The 21,282-nt window shown below is 40.8% G+C and overlaps 1 protein-coding gene across 1 annotated transcript in view; it reads left to right on the top strand.

The window, feature by feature from the left end:
- Positions 1-19,994, top strand: part of FAM167A (family with sequence similarity 167 member A) — a 328,244-nt gene extending 308,250 nt beyond the window's left edge. Inside the window, exon 3 of the mRNA XM_044062786.1 lies at positions 19,640-19,994. Coding sequence (XP_043918721.1) covers positions 19,640-19,903 — 264 coding nt within the window. The 3' untranslated portion in view covers positions 19,904-19,994. The remainder of the gene's footprint in view (positions 1-19,639) is intronic.
- Positions 19,995-21,282: the final 1,288 nt, after the last annotated feature.

Raw genomic sequence — 21,282 nt, 5'->3', positions numbered from 1 at the left:
CAAGGAAACTTTTCTTGTATTATCAAATTATATAATCAGACCATATCACATTTGTTCCATTGATCAGTGACAGCAAAATATACCTAGCATTAGCTCAACGGTAGGTAAGGATTTTAATGTTGCTTTTCCAATAACAAGACATTCAACCCAGCTTCCATGGAAACTAAAAGCTATCTCATTAGGAATTCCAATTACTACTTCTTGAAGCATTACTACCTCTTGAAGCATTAATAAAGAGTAATATTTTATTAAATGAGTTTAGTTAAAATTTAAAACCCTTCAGTTTTGATATTAGTTTTAAGGTACTTAGTTAGTTGGCTAGTTAGGTAGTTAGTTGGTTAAATATGTTAATTGAGTAGCCATAGTCAGCTATTTGCCCTTTTTTCAGGGGAGAATAGAGGAGTGAACAACCTTTACATAAAGAACTAATTCATAATAGAAAACTATCTATATTTGGTAACACAAGAATACATATCCATGCATATACATCAGTCTCACTAATTTGGGCTCTTCTTAGCAAGTATACTGATAAATACTTGTTTTCAGTTATTGTTGCAAACAGCACATAATACAGAGTACACAATGGTAAATGAAATTCACTATGCACACATTCACTATATAAAATTGCCAGCTCAAGAGAGTGTATTGGTTTTGCCAGAATCTAAAGATAATAGATGCGTCTGGTGGACATTTTTGAAAGTCATTTTAGAGAGGACACAGATGATACATTTTGCCAGCCTATTCCAGAGGCTGATAATTCAGTTATTAAATTCCCTATCCCTAGCTCTGCTAGTAATAGAAGTGGTAAGAAGTGAAGATTAAGAGGATATCAGGTTCCTTACATGAGTATGCAATAACAAAGGGGTGGTGGAGAGCATAGCTGCAAAATTGGTTTATGGAAATCAGTAAGCATGGCAGAGTTGAATGTAAGACATTCTGCATTGCAGTAACATTTAGCATAGTTGCCTTAATATATTGCAGTGGTGTGTTTCTCTTGTTTTACAAAGTTCAAATTGTGCAGCTCTGTTGTAGACTGAAGAGACCCTGTCCAGATCAAGCTAGCATAAAATGGTGGGCCTAAGGCTTCTAAAAGACAGAAGGGGGACCAAAGAACCTAAAACTATGACCGCTTTTGTGAAGTGGAATAGGGAGCCCTTTAAATGATAGAAGAACCCAATTTGGAATGTGTCTTCTTGAATGCTAAGGAGAACTGATCTGTAGAGTTAAGCGAATTGTCAAACAGAAACCCCAGAAGCTTAAAAGTGTACTTGCTCAATTACAGATCTTGCACTAGATGCAATCTGTAATAGTACAGAATCACATCATGCTGCGTCAGATAGCATGCATCTGATCATAAACATCTTTGGTTTTATCAAGGTTGACAAGACCTGTAGTTTGAGTTGACTGAAGGTTTCTTTAGCTTGCTGGCTAGCTGTGGAATTCTAGTACCTGAACAAATAAGAGCAGCATTTTCTGCATGTTGTATCATAGGTAGGATGTTGAAATGTTCCTACCTAAATTTAACAAATAGTATGTAAACATCATTAATAAATAGCATGAATAACAGTAGCCCAAAAATAGAACCCTGGGACTCATGACAAAACACTCCCCCAGGGTGAGACAAGGTATTGTCCAGCTTTACTTGGTATGTCCATCAGCAAGGAAGTTTATCAGCCATGCTGGATCAGCCAGGCCACAGTGTGGCTAATGAGTCCACATAGATGGAGCATGATATTGTGTTAGATGCTTTCCTGAAGTTTCCATAGCCTAGGCACAACTTCCTCCCTTAAGGATTTTCTTAACAGAAGCCATATAAGGGTTGTCACCTGGTTATAGGCCACTAATAAAAATAGAGATGAGAGACTGTCAGACACTGTTGAACCATTACTCGATACCACAAACATTCTTATAATGTTGTAACAATATACCTTTTTTTACTGGAAGATAATATATGCATCTGAAGGATATTTTTGAAGGTTGGTTTAAAGAAGGAGGTGGGGTGTAGAGATGAGTACAGTGGGCACCAAAGATGTGGTTGCTTTCAGGGTATAGGATTTATAAGGAAAAAAAACAGCAAAGTCATCAGCTTTTATGGTACATATTTCTTAATGCTGTTTAGAGTGAAGCCGTGTAAGCAAAGTACTCACCCCACTCCAAAGACTTTTTCTGTACTGGAATATGAATGTGTAAGTTTGTAGATATTTATTCCCATTAATATGAATACCTGTCTTACATTTATTTTCAACCACTCTTCATTTATTGAGTGGGCAGGGCTGCCAATTCCTCGGTGTATCTTCAGTCTTTGTCTCCTCCTGTCATAAGATTCTTTAGCTATCATGATGCCCAGCCTGAGGATTATCCTAGACAATAGAAGTCTAGTCAACATTATCTAGATTAAACTAAAGACAGGGTATTTGTGCTCCATGAAAATGCTGAAACAATAAGTATACTGGGATGTAATTGATTGTCTCTCATTATGCGTCATTCCAAAGTATGATCTTTAATAGTGACCAAAAGATTTACTCCAAAATGCAGATAGTAAACCTTCTTTTGAATATACTGTATCTGTCTCTATGCTGAGAGCTATTTGGAGGTCTTTGATTAGACAGGGCACTTTACAAGGAATAATAAGGAGTGGTCTTCAGTTTAAGTTAAGGTCACCAATTAACAGTATCTCTAACTTATGATGCTCTAAACTTATTTGGATAGGTTGGAAAGTATACCAGATATAAATCCTGGCTTAGTATAAGCATCGTCTAGGAAACATTTTGTTTTGTCTTAGTGTGAGCTCTATGATTAGGAATGAATTCAACATTATCTGAAGGGGACACTGTTGATGAAAAAATTTAACCAGTGTAACCAGTGTAGTCTCACAGAAAAAATTAGCAAATAGCTCCACATGTATTTTATGAATGAAGTTCTTCTGGAAGGCAGAATATCAAGGAGTGTCCACTTTATCATTTAAAACATTTTTAAGCCGTAATTCAGTGAATAAAGAGTCAGCAGATGTGAAGTCAGACAATAATTCTTCTAATTCTGTAATCTTGATTATAATATTTTGTCACTCATTTGTAGAATGTTTGCTATGTGGTGTTATCCCAAAGATATCAGTAGGAACACCTATACTATAAAGTGAAATGGCATCACTAGTGTGTGATACTACAGATGTTTGTATCTCCAAAGAGAATAGTTCCATGGCCAATGAAGATGTTTGATTTTGCCTTCTTTATGTATAGTTTTCATTTTAAATGAGGAAAGCCAAGTGACTTGTGTATATTTTAGCAATAATCCACATGTGTGTGTGTGTGTGTGTGTGTGTGTGTGTGTGTGTGTGTGTGTGTGTGTGTGTGTGTGTGTGTGTGTGTGTGTGTGTGTGTGAGATGCTGCATGGCTGGTATTTTGAAAACTTGTTGGTGAAGCCTTCTCCAGTATGTCCATCTCTCAAGGCCATTTCTTCCATCTTACCTATATCATAGATCAAAGAAGGGAGTTAGCCATCTCTAAACCATGAATAACATAGCAGAACTGAATGTACAAGCACACAGCAACCAGCCTCAGGACAGCTGGTCTCTTCAATAATGTCAAAGGTTCTGCTTTGCTGACACAACCAAAAACAGTATTGCCCAATTAAGTGTAATTAGCATTTGCATTATTGAGACTTGAAATCTTGCCAGTAAATGTCACTCACACTAACTGACAGAGCAGCCCACAGGCCAGGCAACACTTTCATACACAGTTACCTCACCCCAGTCTTAGAAAAAAAGAAGTCATGTGCTTACCATAATGTTCCATCTGTGTTGTTCATTTTTATTCTTCCTCAATGTATGGGTTTGGATCTGACACTCAAATCCAACTCAGCAGTTACTCTTGCTTGTGGTGATCAACAAACTCTCGAGCTCCTTTCCTATCCATAATGCACCATGTCTAACTTCCTTCCAATCCTGTTTACAGCTTCAGAGGGAGCGAGAGAGATGAGAAAGGGATACTATAAAATAATTGCCATAGCTGGAGTTCAACACAAGGGACATATGGTGTCCTTGGTGTCCTTAAAGGTCTCATTCTTCCAGAAGTTGATTGTGAGAAATGGAGGGGGGTGAAGGGTGGTGAGTTGAGGAAGAATGAAAATGGACAACACATCTGAAATGTTATGGTAAGCACGCAAGTTGGACTTTAATAGTTGAATTAGCACCCTCATTAAACAAACTCACTAAAAATTCAAGAACAGAATGTATCTAGGCTGAGAAAGATTCTACCTAATTCTGCTCTTCCCAATAAACAGATCTTCTCCATTTACTTCTATAGAGTTTTTCCATAGAGGATTTATGGGAAGATAGTAGAATAGAATGGACAGGCGAAGAGAGTATAGGTTGCCTGGTTATTAATGGAATTGGAGAAAGCATGGTCAGTTTGAGATTTGAAATGTCCAATGAACCATGCCTGTTGGGTGAGACAGAAGGTCTGGAGATGGATCCAGAATCCAAGGTGGGTACCAAAGATGAGGAACGAAATTTGTCGAGGCCAATAATGTCCAATGAAGATGACTTTGCTCTTCATCCTGGCTGCTTTCTGAAGGAACTTTGGAATTAATGGAGTCAGAGGATAAGCATATAACAGACCAGGGGCCAGTCATGGAGAAGAGCCTCCCTCGGTGACTCCCCCGACGGGAGGACTAGGGCAAAGAAGTTGCTGCACTTGTTTAGGGGAGATGCAAAGAGATTGCAGCAAAGCTGGCCCTAATGATGGAAAATCATGTCTGTCACTCTGTTGTTGAGAGACCACTCATGTGATGGTAAAATGGACCTGCTAACTTTGTCTGATATCACGTTGAATTCCCCCTGAATGTGGATTGTGAATAGAAAACAGTTGGAGGAGATCACCCATTGCCACGCCCTCAGGGCTTCTCGACACAAGGGGTAAGATGTGGTTCCTCTTTGTTTGTTGATGTACCAAACCACTGACATGTCCATTTGGATCACAATCATTCTGACAGAAAGGGTGTCTTGGAATGTTTGCAATGCCAGGAGCACTGCTTTCATTTCCAGAACACTGATATGCAAATTGGCCTCTTCGGGGGACCAAGTGCCTTGGATTGTCTTCCCCAGAAAATGCCCCCCCACACACACTCAATCTGGAAAGTGTTCATGGTCACTATGGTCTTGTGCTGAGGGTGAATGAAAGGATGACCTTGCAACAGTTATGACTGTGTCCACCAGGAGGGATACTGTTTGCACAGCTGAGTTATTCGTATCTTTGACGACATGGGTTGAGACAGGATTGACCATCATGTTTGTGTCATCCATTGCAGAATTTGCATGTGATATCTTGCTAGAGGAACTAAGATTATAGCCACTGATATTGACCCTATGGCTTGCAGAATCAACCAGGCTGAAATTCTGGTACTGCAAATTATCTTCTTCACCTAACTTCTACTTGTTTGTACCTTCGCAAGGGAAAGAGAGATGCTACCATAAATAGTGTGTTGAACATTGCTCCTAAGAATTCCATAGTCTGAGTCAGTTGCAATTGAGACTTGTAATTGATGTTCTTTCCAAGATTTGAACAAATCTGCAAGACATGGTCTCATGCCTGTACCAGTTGATGCCTGGTCGGTGCAGTAATAAGCCAGTCATCCAAATATGGAAACACCTGGAATCCCTGCAGTCTCAAGTGAAATGCTGCTACTGCCATGCACTTGTTTAACACCCTGGGGCATGTGGTGATGGCAAAGAGCAGTGCTCTAAAATGGTAATGACTGGCTTCCAGTCAGAAGTGTAAGATCCTTCTGAATCATCTGTTCATCTTTATGTGATAGTACACATTTTGAAGGTCTATCAAGCATATCCAGTCATCCTTGCTCAGAGAGGACAGAATGGACTGAACTGTGATCATATGGAAATTGGTGTGTCGAACTAATTTGTTCAACACACCAAGATATAGAATCAGTCTCCAGCCCCCTGTTTTCTTTGGCACTAAAAAGAATCTTGAGTAAGTTCCTAATTCTATTTCGTCTGAAGGGACCTCTTGGATGACTCTTTTTTCTAGCAGCTTTTGTATCTGCAGTGCTGCTGCTTCCCTCTGATTGGGTAGTACATTGGGGATTTTTCTGAGTGATGGGGTGGAAGGCAAAAGGGAATAATATAACCTCTGATAATGATTCTCTGCACCTAAGTATCTTTTGTTATGTTTAGCCAGGCTTCCTGTTGCAGTGGTAAGTGACCCCCCCCCCAACTGCCTCCAGAGAAAGGCAATTGGGCCTCCATTCAGGGTTTCTGAAAAAGTCTGTCAGAAAAGGTATCCCTAGACACTCAGTTTTGCAGGCTTCCTCTGCCAAGGGGGTACCTTCTGCCATTATGGCCCCCCAAGTGCCTCTGTGGGAGCTCTCAAGATGTGTGTCCTGGAAAAGACTCTGAAACTTCCTGAACCACATCTTTTGACCTCCTTGTTGGTTCCTGGAGAAGGTCTGTTGAGGTTCGAAAAATGTACGCCCACTGCAGATAGGGTCTTTCCATCCTTCTCACACCTGGAGAATGTGTCTTTAAATTTGGGGCCAAACAAAGAAGAACTGAAAAAGGAGCATTGACAAAAGATGACTTGAAGGGCTCTGCAGTCACACACATGCATCCAGGAATGCCTCCTGATGGAAATGCCTGAACTCGCAGCCCTTAAGGCACCTTTTATAGCATGTGAAATGAGCCTCATGGACAAATTTGCAATAGACTGAAGGACAGCCAACTGTGAGGCCACAGAGGTTTGAGCCTCTGCAGTAGTGGCCCTTGAAAGGGAATTTGAAATTCCTTTAATCAAGTCATTTGCAACCCTGTGAGGTGTGTCAAGTAGTTCAGCGATCAGACAGTAAATGTTATCAAAACATATACTCACCTCTCAAATCTGTTCAAAGCCCTAGATTCCCTATTGGGGGATGAACAGTGGAACTCAGATCCATGAAACTCCTTTTTTGTAGCTGCCGCCACAACCATTGCATCAACTGGTACACCCTTATTCCAGTGTTCTCTCCCTACTGGTGTAGCCAGAATCCTATCTGGTCTCTTGGGGATCAGCTCAGTCATATCAGGTTCCCTCCATGCACACTTAGACACCAAGTCAATGAGGTCATCAGCAGGTGGAGTGACCCAGGAGATAGACGGGCCAGTCCGGAAAGCTTCCAGAAATACTGACTCCTCAGGAGTTGGGTTTAGGGCAGACCAAACAGACCAACCACCTGTCTCCAAATGAGATGTCATCAGGTAATGATTTGAGAGACCTTCTCCATCATCAAAGTCAGTATTCTCAATGATGAACTCCTGGGGTAGTCTAAGTGCTTCCTTTTGCACTTCTTCTTCCTAGGGACTTCTTCGGTGAAAGGATCCAGAGAAGTATCAGCAAAGATGACAATACCCGGCTGGGTGGTCTGGAAGCTCTGGGCTGGTTGTCCCAGTAGTGTAGAATGCTGAGGATCATGGTGCAAAGTCAGTAGGGATGTCAAGGGTGGATCCAAGGAGGAAAAACCTGTCTGACCTGCCTGAGCAAAGAAAATCCTCTTCACAACCTCAAAGGTCAACCTCTCTGGAGAGAAGGAAGCCAAAGGAGGTGAAAAAATGAGTTTCTGGTATGCCACCTCCCTCCCACTCCAAGAGCGTTCTGCCAGAGGCAGAAGCCAAAGCTCCAAGGGGAAGAAATGGCTCTGAAAATCTTTGAGTCGACTCTGTCCTCTCAGATCTGAACTGGAAGCTTCAGTTCTGAGAGTCCTCCGAATCCAAAGAAATCAGAGCCGGTGCATTCAGAGTAGCAGTCAGATGCATGAACAATGTCCTCTTCAGATCCGATGCAGAAGGGCCTGGAACTCTTGAACCTGAAGGCTCTAACACCACAGGTTCGGTCAGAGGAGGAGGTGTTGTCCATGGAGTAGTAGCTGGACATTGTTCCTGATATGAGGGGGTAGTATCCGTATAGACTCCCTTCTGAAACTGCTCTGTGAAGAATCTCCTCATCCTTTCCACATCTGCCTCTGTGACACTTCTGGAGAAATAAGAGAACACCACTGAAGGGGACTTAGAGTGTAGCTCAAGGAAAGGAGGGGGCACCCTGGATGGCACCGGATTCATGGACTGAGAATACACAGTGCGAGGCAAAGGCTTCGGATTCTGGGACTTTGGATCCGAAAGGTGTTTAGTTGGATCTGATATAGATGGGCTAGAGAGATACTTGCTCATATCCTAAGAAGGATGTCTGACAGGAAACTTGGAATATGATTTTCCTTTATTTTTCTTCAGCTCTGAGGACGTCAAAGCCAAATATTCCACAGATCTGGACCTTTTGGAATGGTCCCTAACTTTTACTTTAGGAGGTTGAACTCCAGATAAAGCCTCAGTGAAAGGAGTTGGCAACATAACCCTTTATATCAAATTGTTATTTGTTCAGTTAAAGCCCATGGATTAAAACCATGGCAAATACCGCACTCCTTATCCAGGTGTTGCACACCTAAACAATATACATACAGAGGGTGGGCATCTGAGAAAGACATTTTATGCCCACATCTGTCTTTTTTTTAATCCTGTATCGAACATAATGATGAAACAGCTATTTCAGGCTACTGGAAAGAACATCATTTAACAACTTACAACAGATAGCAGTAACCAAAAACCAGCAAAGGTAAAGTAACAAACTTTTTTTTTTTTGTAAAAGAAGCAAAACACCCTTGTCAGAAAAGGATAAAGAAAGTGGGTAAGAAAGGCCTACCAACTATGATAACATCAAATACGCAAACTAGTGAACAAAAGGAAGAAAAGGGTAGCAGAAAAAACTTTAAGAAATATATTAATGTCTCTAACAGAGTTAGAGATTTTAAATGCTAGTGTTTATAGACAAACTTTAAAGAGATTTTACTTAGCTTAACCAAAATGCTTGAGAGAAGCAGTCAACCACATCTAGTCACGAAAGCGGCAAGCAAGATCTGAGGGAAGTTAGGCATGGTGAATTATGGGGTGGAAAGGAGCTTGAGAGTTTGTTGATCACCACAAGCTAGAGTAATGGCCAAGTCAGATCCGAGTGTCGGATTTGAACCCATACATTGAGGAAAAGTGAAAACTGACAACATCAGGTCGATTTTTTTTTCTACCTGCCACCATATTAAAGTTTAACAAAATATTACTTATAATCTTTGTCTTACTAGGAATTACTGACCATGCCTGATATGCTACACAAAATGTTCACTAAGGGGAGTCAAATGATATAGAAGCAATAATAAAGAAGAGGGGAAAGAAGAAAAGGAAGGGAAATGTGAGGGAACTAACAATACATTCACATGGCTCTATATTACATCATCGAAAACTAACCAGCAAATGGCCGTTAATCAAACATAAATTAGCAAACAGCCATTCATCGAACATTCACATCAGCGAATGTGTTTCCCAGGGCAGTGAGTTACTTGGCCAACATAGCAAATGCCATACACACTGCAGTACATCAAACCCACCAAGGTGAGGGGCTGTACCCTTCACACCACCCCACTTATATATACCAACTCTTAGATCGCACTTCAATGGGGAAAAGGGCAAATTTCCTAATGCTGGCCAACTAACTCACTGCCCTGGGAAAGACTTTCACTGATGTGAACGTTCAATGATAGGCCATTCACTGAATTATGTTCGATGAACGACCATTCGCTGAAGTTACTTTTTGACAAACTGATATAGACCCCATTCACATATATAGATGTCACCAGGAAGCAAATCTAAGAATATAGTTGCAATTTTAAGTGTAGGAATGAACTATAAGGGGAGGACAGACCAGATGAGAGACCAAAGAATGTTTAAACTGCATCTTGGTGATTAGTATATTGTTAACTAAGTAGATTTTTTTTCTACTCTTTGGGACTATTTGCCATAACAAAAAGAAAATAGACTGTTATAAATCTCAGTTTCTGGGAAAGAGAAGAAGGTATAGTGTATAGTGACCAGGGCTTACTGCTATAGCACAGAACAATTCCTTAAGCAGTGGTTAACAGTTGTTATGTATGTGATTAAGACATTTTCTTGTTTCTTGTGAATGTTCAGTGTCAGAAAGTTTAGCACAATGTTGTGAGACAAAGGAATTAACTTCCTCAAACTGAGAATTAGCTGAGGTGACACATTTTGTTTGAGTTGTTACGTCCTGAATTGCTTCTGTCATTAAAGTGACATTCTTCTTAAATATTTCTCAGGAGACAGAGACAGTGATTAGTATTTTGTATTGCTGATGTCTGAATCAGTCACAGAGCTTATTGATGCAGGCACATGATCTTGGTATTATTAACAGATTTCAGTAGACTTTCTGTCAAAAAAAACTTTTCAGTTGAATACTGAGTGAATAACCTTGTATTTGAGCTCTTTACTCACTAGCAGACATTTTGGAATGGTCTCCATTTGCAGCATTCCTGACATCCCATGATATATAGGTTCATAGGTTCATACTAGGCTATCTGCCCGAGGGCATTTACAAGCCTAGCCCATCGTTTTGTGGCTTAGGCCACCCCTTTAGTATGGGGAACTATACCCATTATTTTTCTGTGCCTCTGTCGAGCAGTGACACTGAGGTAATCCCTGGGGTATATCTGCGATCTCCCATCCATTGGTCAAGATTTCTCTTGAACAAGGCCAGCGAGGTGCTCTGCCTCACATGTACCGGGATTTTGTTCCACAGCATAGGGAGTCTTTGGGTGATGAATCTATCCCTCCAGCACGTCCTATTAATAGCCGTGTCAAGGTTTAAGTCTCCCGCCTTGTGGCTCTGATGGATCTAGATTTTTGAGGTGAAGCATATTCATCAAATCTGGGTTTGACATGGCCTTGTATGTTAGGCAAAGGTCACCTCTGAGCAAGCGGTGGCGACTGAATAGAGCTGGAGTTCTTTCAGTCGGGCAGCATAGGACAGATTTTGAGACCCTTTATCCTTTTGGTGAGGAACTTTTGTGGCCTCTCCAGCTGCTGCAAGTGTCGGGTCAGATACATTCCGAATGGGGCATTGTACTCAATCATTGGTCTGATGAGTGATGAGTAAAGGGAGACTATGACCTCCCTTGATCTAGATGAGAATCCCTTCATGATAAGGTGGGCAATGTAGAAGGTCTTCCTAACTACTTTAGCTACATGGGTGTCGAATGACAGACTACTATCAACCTGGGTCCCCAGGTCCCTGATAACTTCTTCTGTGCTCAGTGGATTGCCACCTATTTGGTAGCTAGGGGTAACCTTGTTTTTCCCGAAGGGTATGACTATGCATTTTTGGCATTTAACTTTAGGCCGTGGCTCTGGCACCAGTTATCCGTTTCTGTGAGACCCTTCTGAAGGATATCTGTGTCAGATGTGTTTTCTACTATGGCGCCCAGTTTGCAGTCATCTGCAAACTTTGTCAGCCATAACCCTCCTGTGTTTGCTTGTACTTGGAAAAGTAGATGCCAAACAAGAGTGGGCCCAGGACTGAGCCCTGTGGGACACCACTTGTGACAGGCTTTGAGTCTGACATGGCGCCAGCAGCTCTGACCCTGTGGGTTCTGTCACTCAGCCAGTTTGCAACCCATCTTGTGATGTATGGGTTGACATTTAAGCTGATGAGTTTTTCAATGATACCGAATGGGGTATTGTATCGAAGGCCTTAGCCAGATCGAGGTAGGCTGTATGGACTGCCTTTCCCTCATCAATGGCTTTGGTGACTGTTTGAAAAAGTCAACCAAGTTTAAAAGGCATGATCTGCCTTTGACAAAGCCAAACTGGGTTGGATCCAAAGTCTGCAAATTCCCTATGTCTTTATTTATGAGGTCCATTATGATCCTCTCCATGGCTTTGCAGATAAGGCTTGTCAAGCTAATGGGCGGTAATTTCCAGGGTCGGTGGAGGCACCGCCTTTGTGAAGTGGTACCACAGTTGCAGTGCGCCACTCCTGGAGTGCGTATCCAGAGGTAAGACTTTGATTAAACAGCTGTCCTAGCTGTGGGTTTAATTCCTCATTGAGTTCATGGAGCACACAGCCGGGGACACCATCAGGTCCCATGGATGCTGTGTTTTTGCTTTGGAGAGAGCAGTTCTCACTTGGGCGCTGGAGATGTTTGGGGGGCTGCAATCGTTTGGTATAGATATCTCTCCTTTTGGGGAGGGGAGAAGTTTGCACTGAACCTGTCAGCCAGTATGTTGGCAATGTCTGTAGGATCAGTAATCTTCACATCATTTTGAACTAGCTCTGAGCATATCTGGGAGTTTCCTCCCAGGTTTCTAACATAGCTAAAGAAGGCCTTATGATTGTCTTTTGAGTCTTTAGCTATTTTTCTCTCGAAATTTGCTTTGGATGATTTTATGAGAGCTCTTAGTTTTTACTTATAGTGATCAAGGGTGTCTTACCTTTTAAGGATTTTGCTCTATCTTGTAGTAGCTTCCTCCTTTTGTTGTAGAGTTTGTTTATGGCTGGGGTCCACCAGACTGGATGCTTGCCTTTGGTACAAAGAGTCTTTGTTTTGCTTGGGATTGCCTTCTCCATGCAGTCCTGCAGGTGCTGGTAGAAGGCATTTGTAAGTGATTCAGCGGCTTGAGTACTGTTTTCCATGCTTCGGGGCCTTAAAGGAGACCACACTAGTCTTTAGAAGTGTGAAGTCGGCTTTTGAGAAGTTCTTTACTGTGGTCTTTTTATTTCAGGTGGGGGTGGGATGAGGACCTCCAGCGAGATTAGTTTGTGGTCTGATCTCACCAGTGAGGGGTACACCTCCGGTGTTGAACATTGTGCTCCCATGTTCGTGATGATGAGATCAAGTATGTTATCTCCTCTTGTGGGGATGGTGACTAGTTGTTCCATGGCATTTGAGTTTATGAATTCCAGGAACTTTTGGGCTAGGGTGTTTGGGCTTGAGTAGTGTTCCCAGTCTATATTAGGGTAATTGAAGTCACCTAGTATGATGGTGTTTGGTGATACATTTATCCCCTCTAGTGTTTTCAGGAAGGCCATGTGAGGTTCCTGAGTTTGTGAGGGTGGCCTGTAACATGCTACAATTTGCAGAGCAGTCTTGCCTATGGTTAATTGCACCTGGATGGTCTCCGATGCATCGTGCGTTGCCACCAGTCTTGAGGTGTGGGTGTCCTTGATGAATATGGATACCCCTCCTTTCTTGGTATTGTCCAGATTTTGGGGCGGAACGCATGATATGAGGTAAAACCTGATAGCGCCGGGTGCTCTCAGGAGCCTTGAACCAGGTTTCTGTCACAGCACAGACATCGATGTTCTCCATACTGAGAAGGGCCTCGAGTGCGTGCATTTTGAGATTTAGACTTCTGGCATTGAGCAGCATTACCCTTAGTTTTTTTCCTTTTTGTGTTCTAGGGTGGTAGGTTTAGAATTTGAGCCTTGCCTAAAAAGGCACTATGGGGTGGCAAGAGCCTTTGCCAATATCCGGAATCCCAGGGTGACAGGTGCAAGCCGTCCCTTGAAGCAGCGTGGCTTGTCCAGCATGTCATCCCAGGCAGACAGACACTGGATCCCCTTTGAATGACACCAGTGTTTAAGCCAATTGTTAAAGCTGATCATCTTATCTCTGTATTGTGGCATCATTCTTGGTGAAGGTAGGATACTGCTCAAGGTCAGGGTCATACCTGTCTGGGCTACATAATCAGAGAGCTCCTCAATGTCTCTTTTCATGTAGTCCAGGGAGGTACGTCTCAGGTCGTTTACACCAGCGTGGACAATGACTGAATCATATTTGTACCTGCTGTTGAGAGACCTGAGTGCTTGCGTTATGTGGCGGATTCTAGCGCCCGACAGGCAGCTTACTGTGACCTTCTCCTTACTCAGTCTGGTGAGCGGACGTCAGTGTGTCTGACTATGGAGTCACCAATGACTAGTGTGTCTGGCATTGTGTTTGGCCTTAAGGGCTGTGACTGTTTGACACTCTGACTGTGAGGTCTATGTGTTGCAGGTGTTGTGTTCTGAGGTGGTGGTTGTTTGGGTGTCTGCTTTGGTGGCCTCTGCTGTTTTGGTAGATTTTTGATCAGAGCCTCCGAGTATGTCTTTGTGTGTTTATGTGTATGATTTGAGGTTGTAATGGTAATATGTGAGACTGGGTCTATAGTGTGTGTGGTAACCTTCTCCTCCTGACTGGTCTTGCCAGTCCTATGTTGAGAGAGCTCAGCCTCCAGTTTGGCCGTGTAGTTGCATCTCTCGCATGTATTTGTGTTTTGTGGGAGGAGGAGAGGGTTGTCTGTGTACATGAGGCAATTGTAACATTGCCTCAATATTCCCAGGTTCACCAGCTGAGCAGGAGAGGACACTAGCAACTGATCCCTCGACATGCTAGAAGGAATAGACAAAAAAAACTTTAAAAAAGATTCCGGGGGACGTGGGAATGTACTGCGGTGGTGGTGCTGCGGTAGCATTGCCGCCTCACAGTTAGACGTTGCATGTTCGATTCACAGAGCGTTTTCTGTGTGTCGACATGTGTGAATGGGCGTTCCTTCGTTGAAGGTTGTGCGTTAGGCCCGGCAAGCCAGCATGTAAAAATCTACTGCCAATCATTAGCAGACCGGAGTTCTGCTGTGGCGACCCCTAACCGGGAAAAGCCAAAAGACAGTTTATACTGTTTCATAGGAATCATAGACAAACCAGTTCCATTATCTTAATATCTTAAATGTCATGCCTGCCACTTCTGCAGGTGATCAATAACGTATTGATCCACTTGATTCCTGCTATGCAATTCCGAGCACTTCAGTTCATAAAAATGCATTATCTGACTCTATTTTGTCTGACCTTCATTACTTCCTACACCCATTATTTCTTACCTGTTTTGACTTATGCTTGCAATCCTCTACTCTCTGCTTACCAGTCATTTTCTTTTTTCCATTTGGTCACTAGTACACTCTGTTTATATGTCTTTTCATTTAAACCAACACAATTCATCTTTCTGAGACATCGTGCCACACATAAAACATTTGCTTTTTGAGACAGTTAATAGATACACTGTTAACTTTACATTCAGTAGCATCCCAGTGTAATTCTAAAATGTCTTGTGGTTGCTAATTCCATGTTTTACCTCTGTATTTAATACCTGATCAAGTGATAAATTTTCCTTAAACAAATGTATATTGTGCATGTTTTCATAATATATTGCATGCAGATCTGTATCAAAGGACATTTGCAAGCCTTTGTCTACTGAATCAGAAAGTTTCAGATTGTATAACCAATTATGTTATTTTCTAGAATGCTTTTATGAGTTATGTAATTATTTTTGTCCTCTGAGCTGAGTCAGTGAAGACAACAATATGACATTCCAGCTATTTATTGATTAAATAGACAACATTACTGATGCCAAAACACAATAACCATATAACCATGTCATAACACATTTTGTAACTTTACCCTTTTGCTGGTTCGTGTCACCAGGCCTATTCCAGCTAAAGTTTAAAGTCTGGGTGTGTAACCCAAGCTGCATCAGACCTGCTTATAAAGACCCTTAATGCTTGCCTTGTAGCCCAAAACATAATTTGCATTGGCCAAGGCTTAAACAATAAAGAGGCTGCTGAAATACAACTGGGGGGGAGAAAGGGGGTAAGCCACATGGTGGCTGCCCCTGGGAAAAGCTTTAAATTAAGGGAGGGTGGGTGGGATCCAGTGAGCCATTGCTGAAATGTGTCCAGTGTGAGCATCTTTCACATAAAATAGAAGAGGGAAGCTTCCAGCTCTGCCCCAGCTCAGCTCATTGACAAGTGGGTTTCCAGTTAAGCCATCCCTATGGAAGTTAAAACATTCTGCAATTCCTAAGGGTCTCAGATACAAATATTTCTGCAAATTTTCTACAATCTCTCTTTTTTTTAGATGGTTTAGCCAGTGTTACTAAACTGTTTACTATGCTACACATAATGGCAAATGTCTCATTTAGCAGCATTGACACACTTTTTCCTCTTGAAATGGCATTAGCACTATAACATAGCTCTCCTGTCCCAGAGGTTGTCTACACGTCTATGTTAGCATGAGAAGTATTAGTAGTAAATCCAACATGCACAGCCGTTTTAACACTATGTCCATTTTCAGTCTCATGCAGTTCCTTACTGTTTAGTTCTTCCAACCACACCCAAGAAAGTACATGTTTTTGTTTTTTCATTCATGGTTATATAAAAGTTATTTCTTAATGTCTGCCTTTTCTTCACAATACTGTCTCCTTTTTGTTCTGAGCTAAGCAAACACAAATCACTTGAACAATTTTCATAAAAATATTTATATACTAGTACAGGGGTTCCCAAAGTGTGCGCCGCAGCGCCCTGGGGAGCCGCAGCTTCCTCATAGGGGCTCCGCGAACTAATAAGCTTAGCTGCAAAATAAACCACGAACAGTTCATGGTTTATTTTTCAGCTAAGCTTATTAGTTCACGGCAAACTAAGTCTAGACCTACACCGTAGCTTTTTAGCAGAACTGGCATCAAGTATAGCAGCCATCCCCAACCACCAGGCCACAGTCCAGTACCGGGCCATGGGGTACTTGGAACTGGGCCATCAGGTAAGTGAATGCCTGTATGAGTGTGTGTGTCTGTCTGCGTGTTTGAGTGAATGCGTGCATGAAAGCAAAAGAGTCTGTGTGTGTGAGAGATATCGGGAGAGTGAGTGCAATGTGTGAGTGAATGCAGGAATGAATGAAAAAGTGGCTGTGTGTGTGTGTGTGTGTGTGTGTGTGTGTGTGTGTGTGTGTGTGTGTGTGTGTGTGTGTGTGTGTGTGATTGGAAGAGTGAGAGCGATGTGTGAATGAATGCAGGAATGAATGAAGAAGTGACTGTGTGTGTGAGATTGGGAAAGTGAGAGCGATGTGTGAATGAATACAGAAATGAATGAATGGGAAAATCTGGATTCAGCAAGGGAGCCGAGAATTGAAAACGTTTGTGAACCACTGCACTAGTACATAAAAGATACTCTGCTTTGCATTTATAGAACTGAATTCACAGAACTTCATTATGTTCATTCATTTCAGTATTTAATCACTACTTTACCTCTTTTAATAGCTAAATTGCATTGTCTTTAACTTGATCTTTTGCACTACGAAATTGCTTAATACTACTAAATTTTAAAGTTTATTACAGATAAAGCTCATTTTGTGTTAATTGTTGTACTATTTCACTACTTCAATAGGAAGGCACTGTAAGGTACTGTGAAAAAATGCTCTACGTGATCTTTAAAGTTGTTTGCTGTTCTGTGTCTAGAAAATCATATTTATAATATAAATGTTTCTGAAAGTTTTCTTTGATGCACAATTATACATAGACGTTTTTTGCTGAAATTTTACTCAAAGAAATACCTAACATGCAGTGTTTGTCAATATGACATTTTCTTCTTGACTGCTCCACCATTTATTCTTTTTAACACTTTAGGGATAAATTCTATTGCTTTCCATGGCAAAAGATGCTCTGCATATGACTCGTCCTCATCACAAATTTGTAATATTTTTTACAGCATAAGATTACATTGGTCATACATAATTAATATGTGGACTCAGGGCGTCTCTGCATACATCCTTGACATATCACTGCAGGAGTATAATGGTAACCATATAATGTGGGTCATCATGGAGTACACAGTCCTCATTTACATATGGTTGTGTACTAATGCTGGAACAGGAAAGCTCATGTCTGAAGAGGCCTCTTAGGTACTGCAAGATTGAGTCAATGTCTACCTGAGAAGGGTTAGTGCTTTGCTGTGACACCAGGTGCTGAATCTTCCATTTTGCCAGGTATGCTTTCCTAGTACTGGACTTCCTTTCTTCCCATAGAATTGAAACCATATAATTGGGATAGGATGCATTCCTTCTTGTTAAAACACAATCCTCCAGGCTGTTAACCTTAGAGTGGCTAGATGGTGATGGAAGACAAATCCCATGGCTTGGATGAGGAGAGCTACATCCTGCGGTAGGGTGTGGCATCTAAACTTGCTGAGTGTCACAAGGAGGGAGAAACAGTGTTGCCTTGGCCAGAAGGGAGACCACTAGCATTATGCTGGGTCTGTCCACCTTGACTTTTGTTGGTACTCTGGGGATCAAGGATAGGGGCAGGAATGCATACAGGAACCAATTTGTCCTTGGCAAGACACCTAATGTTCAGATCTATGTCAGTTCACAGTTTATTTCAGAAAAAAAGGCTTACTTTCTGTTAAAATATACTGCAATAAGTCAACAGTAATAATAAGAAATGATTTGCTCCTGGTCTTCAGTCTTCATGATACTGTCAGATACAGTTCTGTTTGAAACGGTGTTTTGAATACACAGCCACTGGGGGCTAACATTAGTTCTGGACATTTGCTCCTAAAATGAAATATAGAGAAAGGAAAGTGAGAGTAAAGTATGATGCAAATCTCCTTAGATCGTGGAACAAGCTACCACTTCCAGTTAAATAATGCATTACTTTGACTACTTTTATGTCAGCAGACAATTGTTTGTTTGTTTGTTTGTGTCTTTCGGCTTTTCCCGGTTAAGGGTTGCCACATGTCAGCAGACAATCGTATAGGCCATAAAACATAAAGACACGTGGTTATGTCAACAAGTTTTTAGAATATTAGTAAGTGACAAACTTAATAGTCAAGCCTATGAATACATTAGTTAGCATTATCATGCAGAAAGTTTGTTACCTCTTTTTTAATGCTAATATCTGATTTCCAAATATTATTAGCTGACAGTCCCCCAGCTTATGCACAAGTAAGCAAATAATGTGACATTTACACAGATTTACAGTAGTACTTTGCATTAAAATCTAGTATTCAGAACACAGCCTCTTTTATTAACAGGTAACACTACTAGAACCTTAAATGAAAATATCTGGCAGAGAATCAGTCTTAAATAAGGTCATTTCAGTGAATTCTTTTTTTTTTTTTTTACTCGATGCTTTACTATGATAATTTGATAATCTGAAAAGTTTAATCCTTTTGTGATCTTTATTTTAAGTATATATTTTAGTGTCCTTCTGATCCAGCTATGATTTTTAGTTTATAAATCTTTATTGTATAAGTATTTTATAAGTACACATTTTAATTTCTTTCTGATATTCTGAAGGATCCCAGCAGTGTAACCTTGGGTGTAGATGACTGTCACTGCTGAAGTGACACCCCGACCTCATATGCAAAAATGGGAAAAAGGGTTGTGGATGGATGGATTCTGAAGAAGAGATGTCAATAATCATAAAAGCTTAACATTAGCATCAATGTCAGACTTATTTTACTTCACCAGCAGTTATTTATAGCTTTAAATGTTATTTAGAAATATAAATGTTTGCATTTAGCAAAACTGTTCAGTGTGTCAGCTGCCGCAACGATTTAAAGATAGCATGATTTGATGTGGCAAAACACATTTTATTTACCTGAAGGCCACTTCAGTGGGATCATATATCCTGAGCTTTGAAATGGAATAAAGAGATCCAATAAAATGAGGATATATGTTCAATAGACAGAAATACAGCTAGGAATGGCTTTGCAAAGGAGCAATTCCTTAATAAATGCTTAGAATTAACCTGTATCTATCTTATGTTACTATCTTCCCCCAACATACATCCTTACTATATTTGTGTTACCTATAGAGACCTAGAAAACATCCACACCGCTGAGATGAAATGCATGCTTTGTTTTATCAGTGTTTATTGACTGTAAACTTTTTTCTTTAACAGATGGAAATGCGTCTTCAAGATCAACAGTTAGCAAGACAGCTGATGCGTTTACGCAGTGACATCAACAAACTGAAGATAGAACAAACATGCCACCTGCACCGAAGAATGCTTAATGATGCCACCTATGAGTTGGAAGAACGTGATGAGCTATCAGACCTGCTGTGTGACTTCCCACTGACCACAACATTTAGCCTGTCTACTCCTCTGAAGCTTATTGGTGTCACAAAAATGAATATTAACTCTCGCAGGTTCTCCTTATGTTAACCAAATGAGTGAAATGATATGTTCTGATACAATAAATACAGGCCCATTTTATTTGTCTTTATGCAATGGGCAAACCAACGTTTAAAATACATTTAAGATCAACACGAAAAATCCTTTTTATATAAAGTAAATGAATTCAGAAACATTCATTCTAAGCAAAGAAAATTGCAACGATGAAAAGATGAAAAAAATGTGTGAACAACATCTGTGATGTTTCTTAAACCAATATCTGAAACCATGTAAATTGCTAACATGGAAGCACTGCAACCTTGTTCTGATTTCTCACTATCCTCTCCTCTCTCTCTCTCTTCTATGTTTGCCTCTCTGTCTGTCTCTTTCATTGTCTATAACTATTCTAAAACAGTTTTAATCACTAAAACACTTTGTTAAGGCAGATAATACTAAGAAAATGACATCACAGTGGTAACAGAGTTAAAATAATCCTCCTAATAAGTGGTTGAAATAATATCAGAATTCACAGCAAAATTATTGTGTTGGAGACACCACGGTGCACTGATCTCTTCACACACTCCCTCCAACTGCTTACACTAAGGATTTTCCTGTTTAGGGACCAAGGTGGACAGGTGTCAGGTAACCTGTAACAGATAATCAAAGGGGAACTCATGGACATGGCCGATGGTGGACAGCTGTGACTGGAACAAAAGATATATATTCCTTTGGAAAGCTGACTGAGGAGTAGGTATGCTACATACAGTTTCAAAACATGCCAATACCAATGGTTAGTAATGCTGCAGTTGTTTTCGTCTCCTTTTCTCACTCATACCAAAAATATTAAGCCTTATTTTATTTGTTCTTTAAACCTTTTTTAACTTTGATTCTATCACAACTGTATACACACAACAAAATGTCAAATAATGTGAACAGGTACCAGGATGTGAAAGTGCATCAGATCCTTCCACTTGTGAAGCCTCCCACTACACCAAAGCAATAACACTAGGTTTTCTTCCACATAGGAACAACAACAGATATGCAGTCACTCAGACTGTAAAACACCTAGCCAAATGCACCACACAGCCTTTGCAAATTATATGACATCTGGTATGAAAAATTATGAAACAAATCTCCGTTAACATCAGGAAAACAGATAGTGCTATAACAAGACTAGAAACTGCATGTTTTCACCTTCTAAAAGAAGAATAGGCCCACCACGCTTACCCCCAAGAGTGCCTTATTATAAGTGACAATTATCTGGATTTTTGGGGGAATAATGTGTCAGCTATAAGCATCTCTTGGGCATTCAGGATGTAGTGCTCTTTAGTTTATCATAATGGATTCTCATCTGTAGAAACAGGAGCAGCACTAATATAAATCAATGAGTTTGGAAAAAAATATTAAAAGTTTTATGTGAATTTTTCCAT

The sequence above is a fragment of the Protopterus annectens genome, chromosome 2.part1 (genome assembly GCF_019279795.1).
Source record: "Protopterus annectens isolate FY-2018-M chromosome 2.part1, PAN1.0, whole genome shotgun sequence".
Lineage (NCBI taxonomy): Eukaryota > Metazoa > Chordata > Ceratodontiformes > Protopteridae > Protopterus > Protopterus annectens.
Note: the sequence above shows the minus strand (reverse complement) of the source record. Positions and strands in the feature narration are given on the sequence as shown.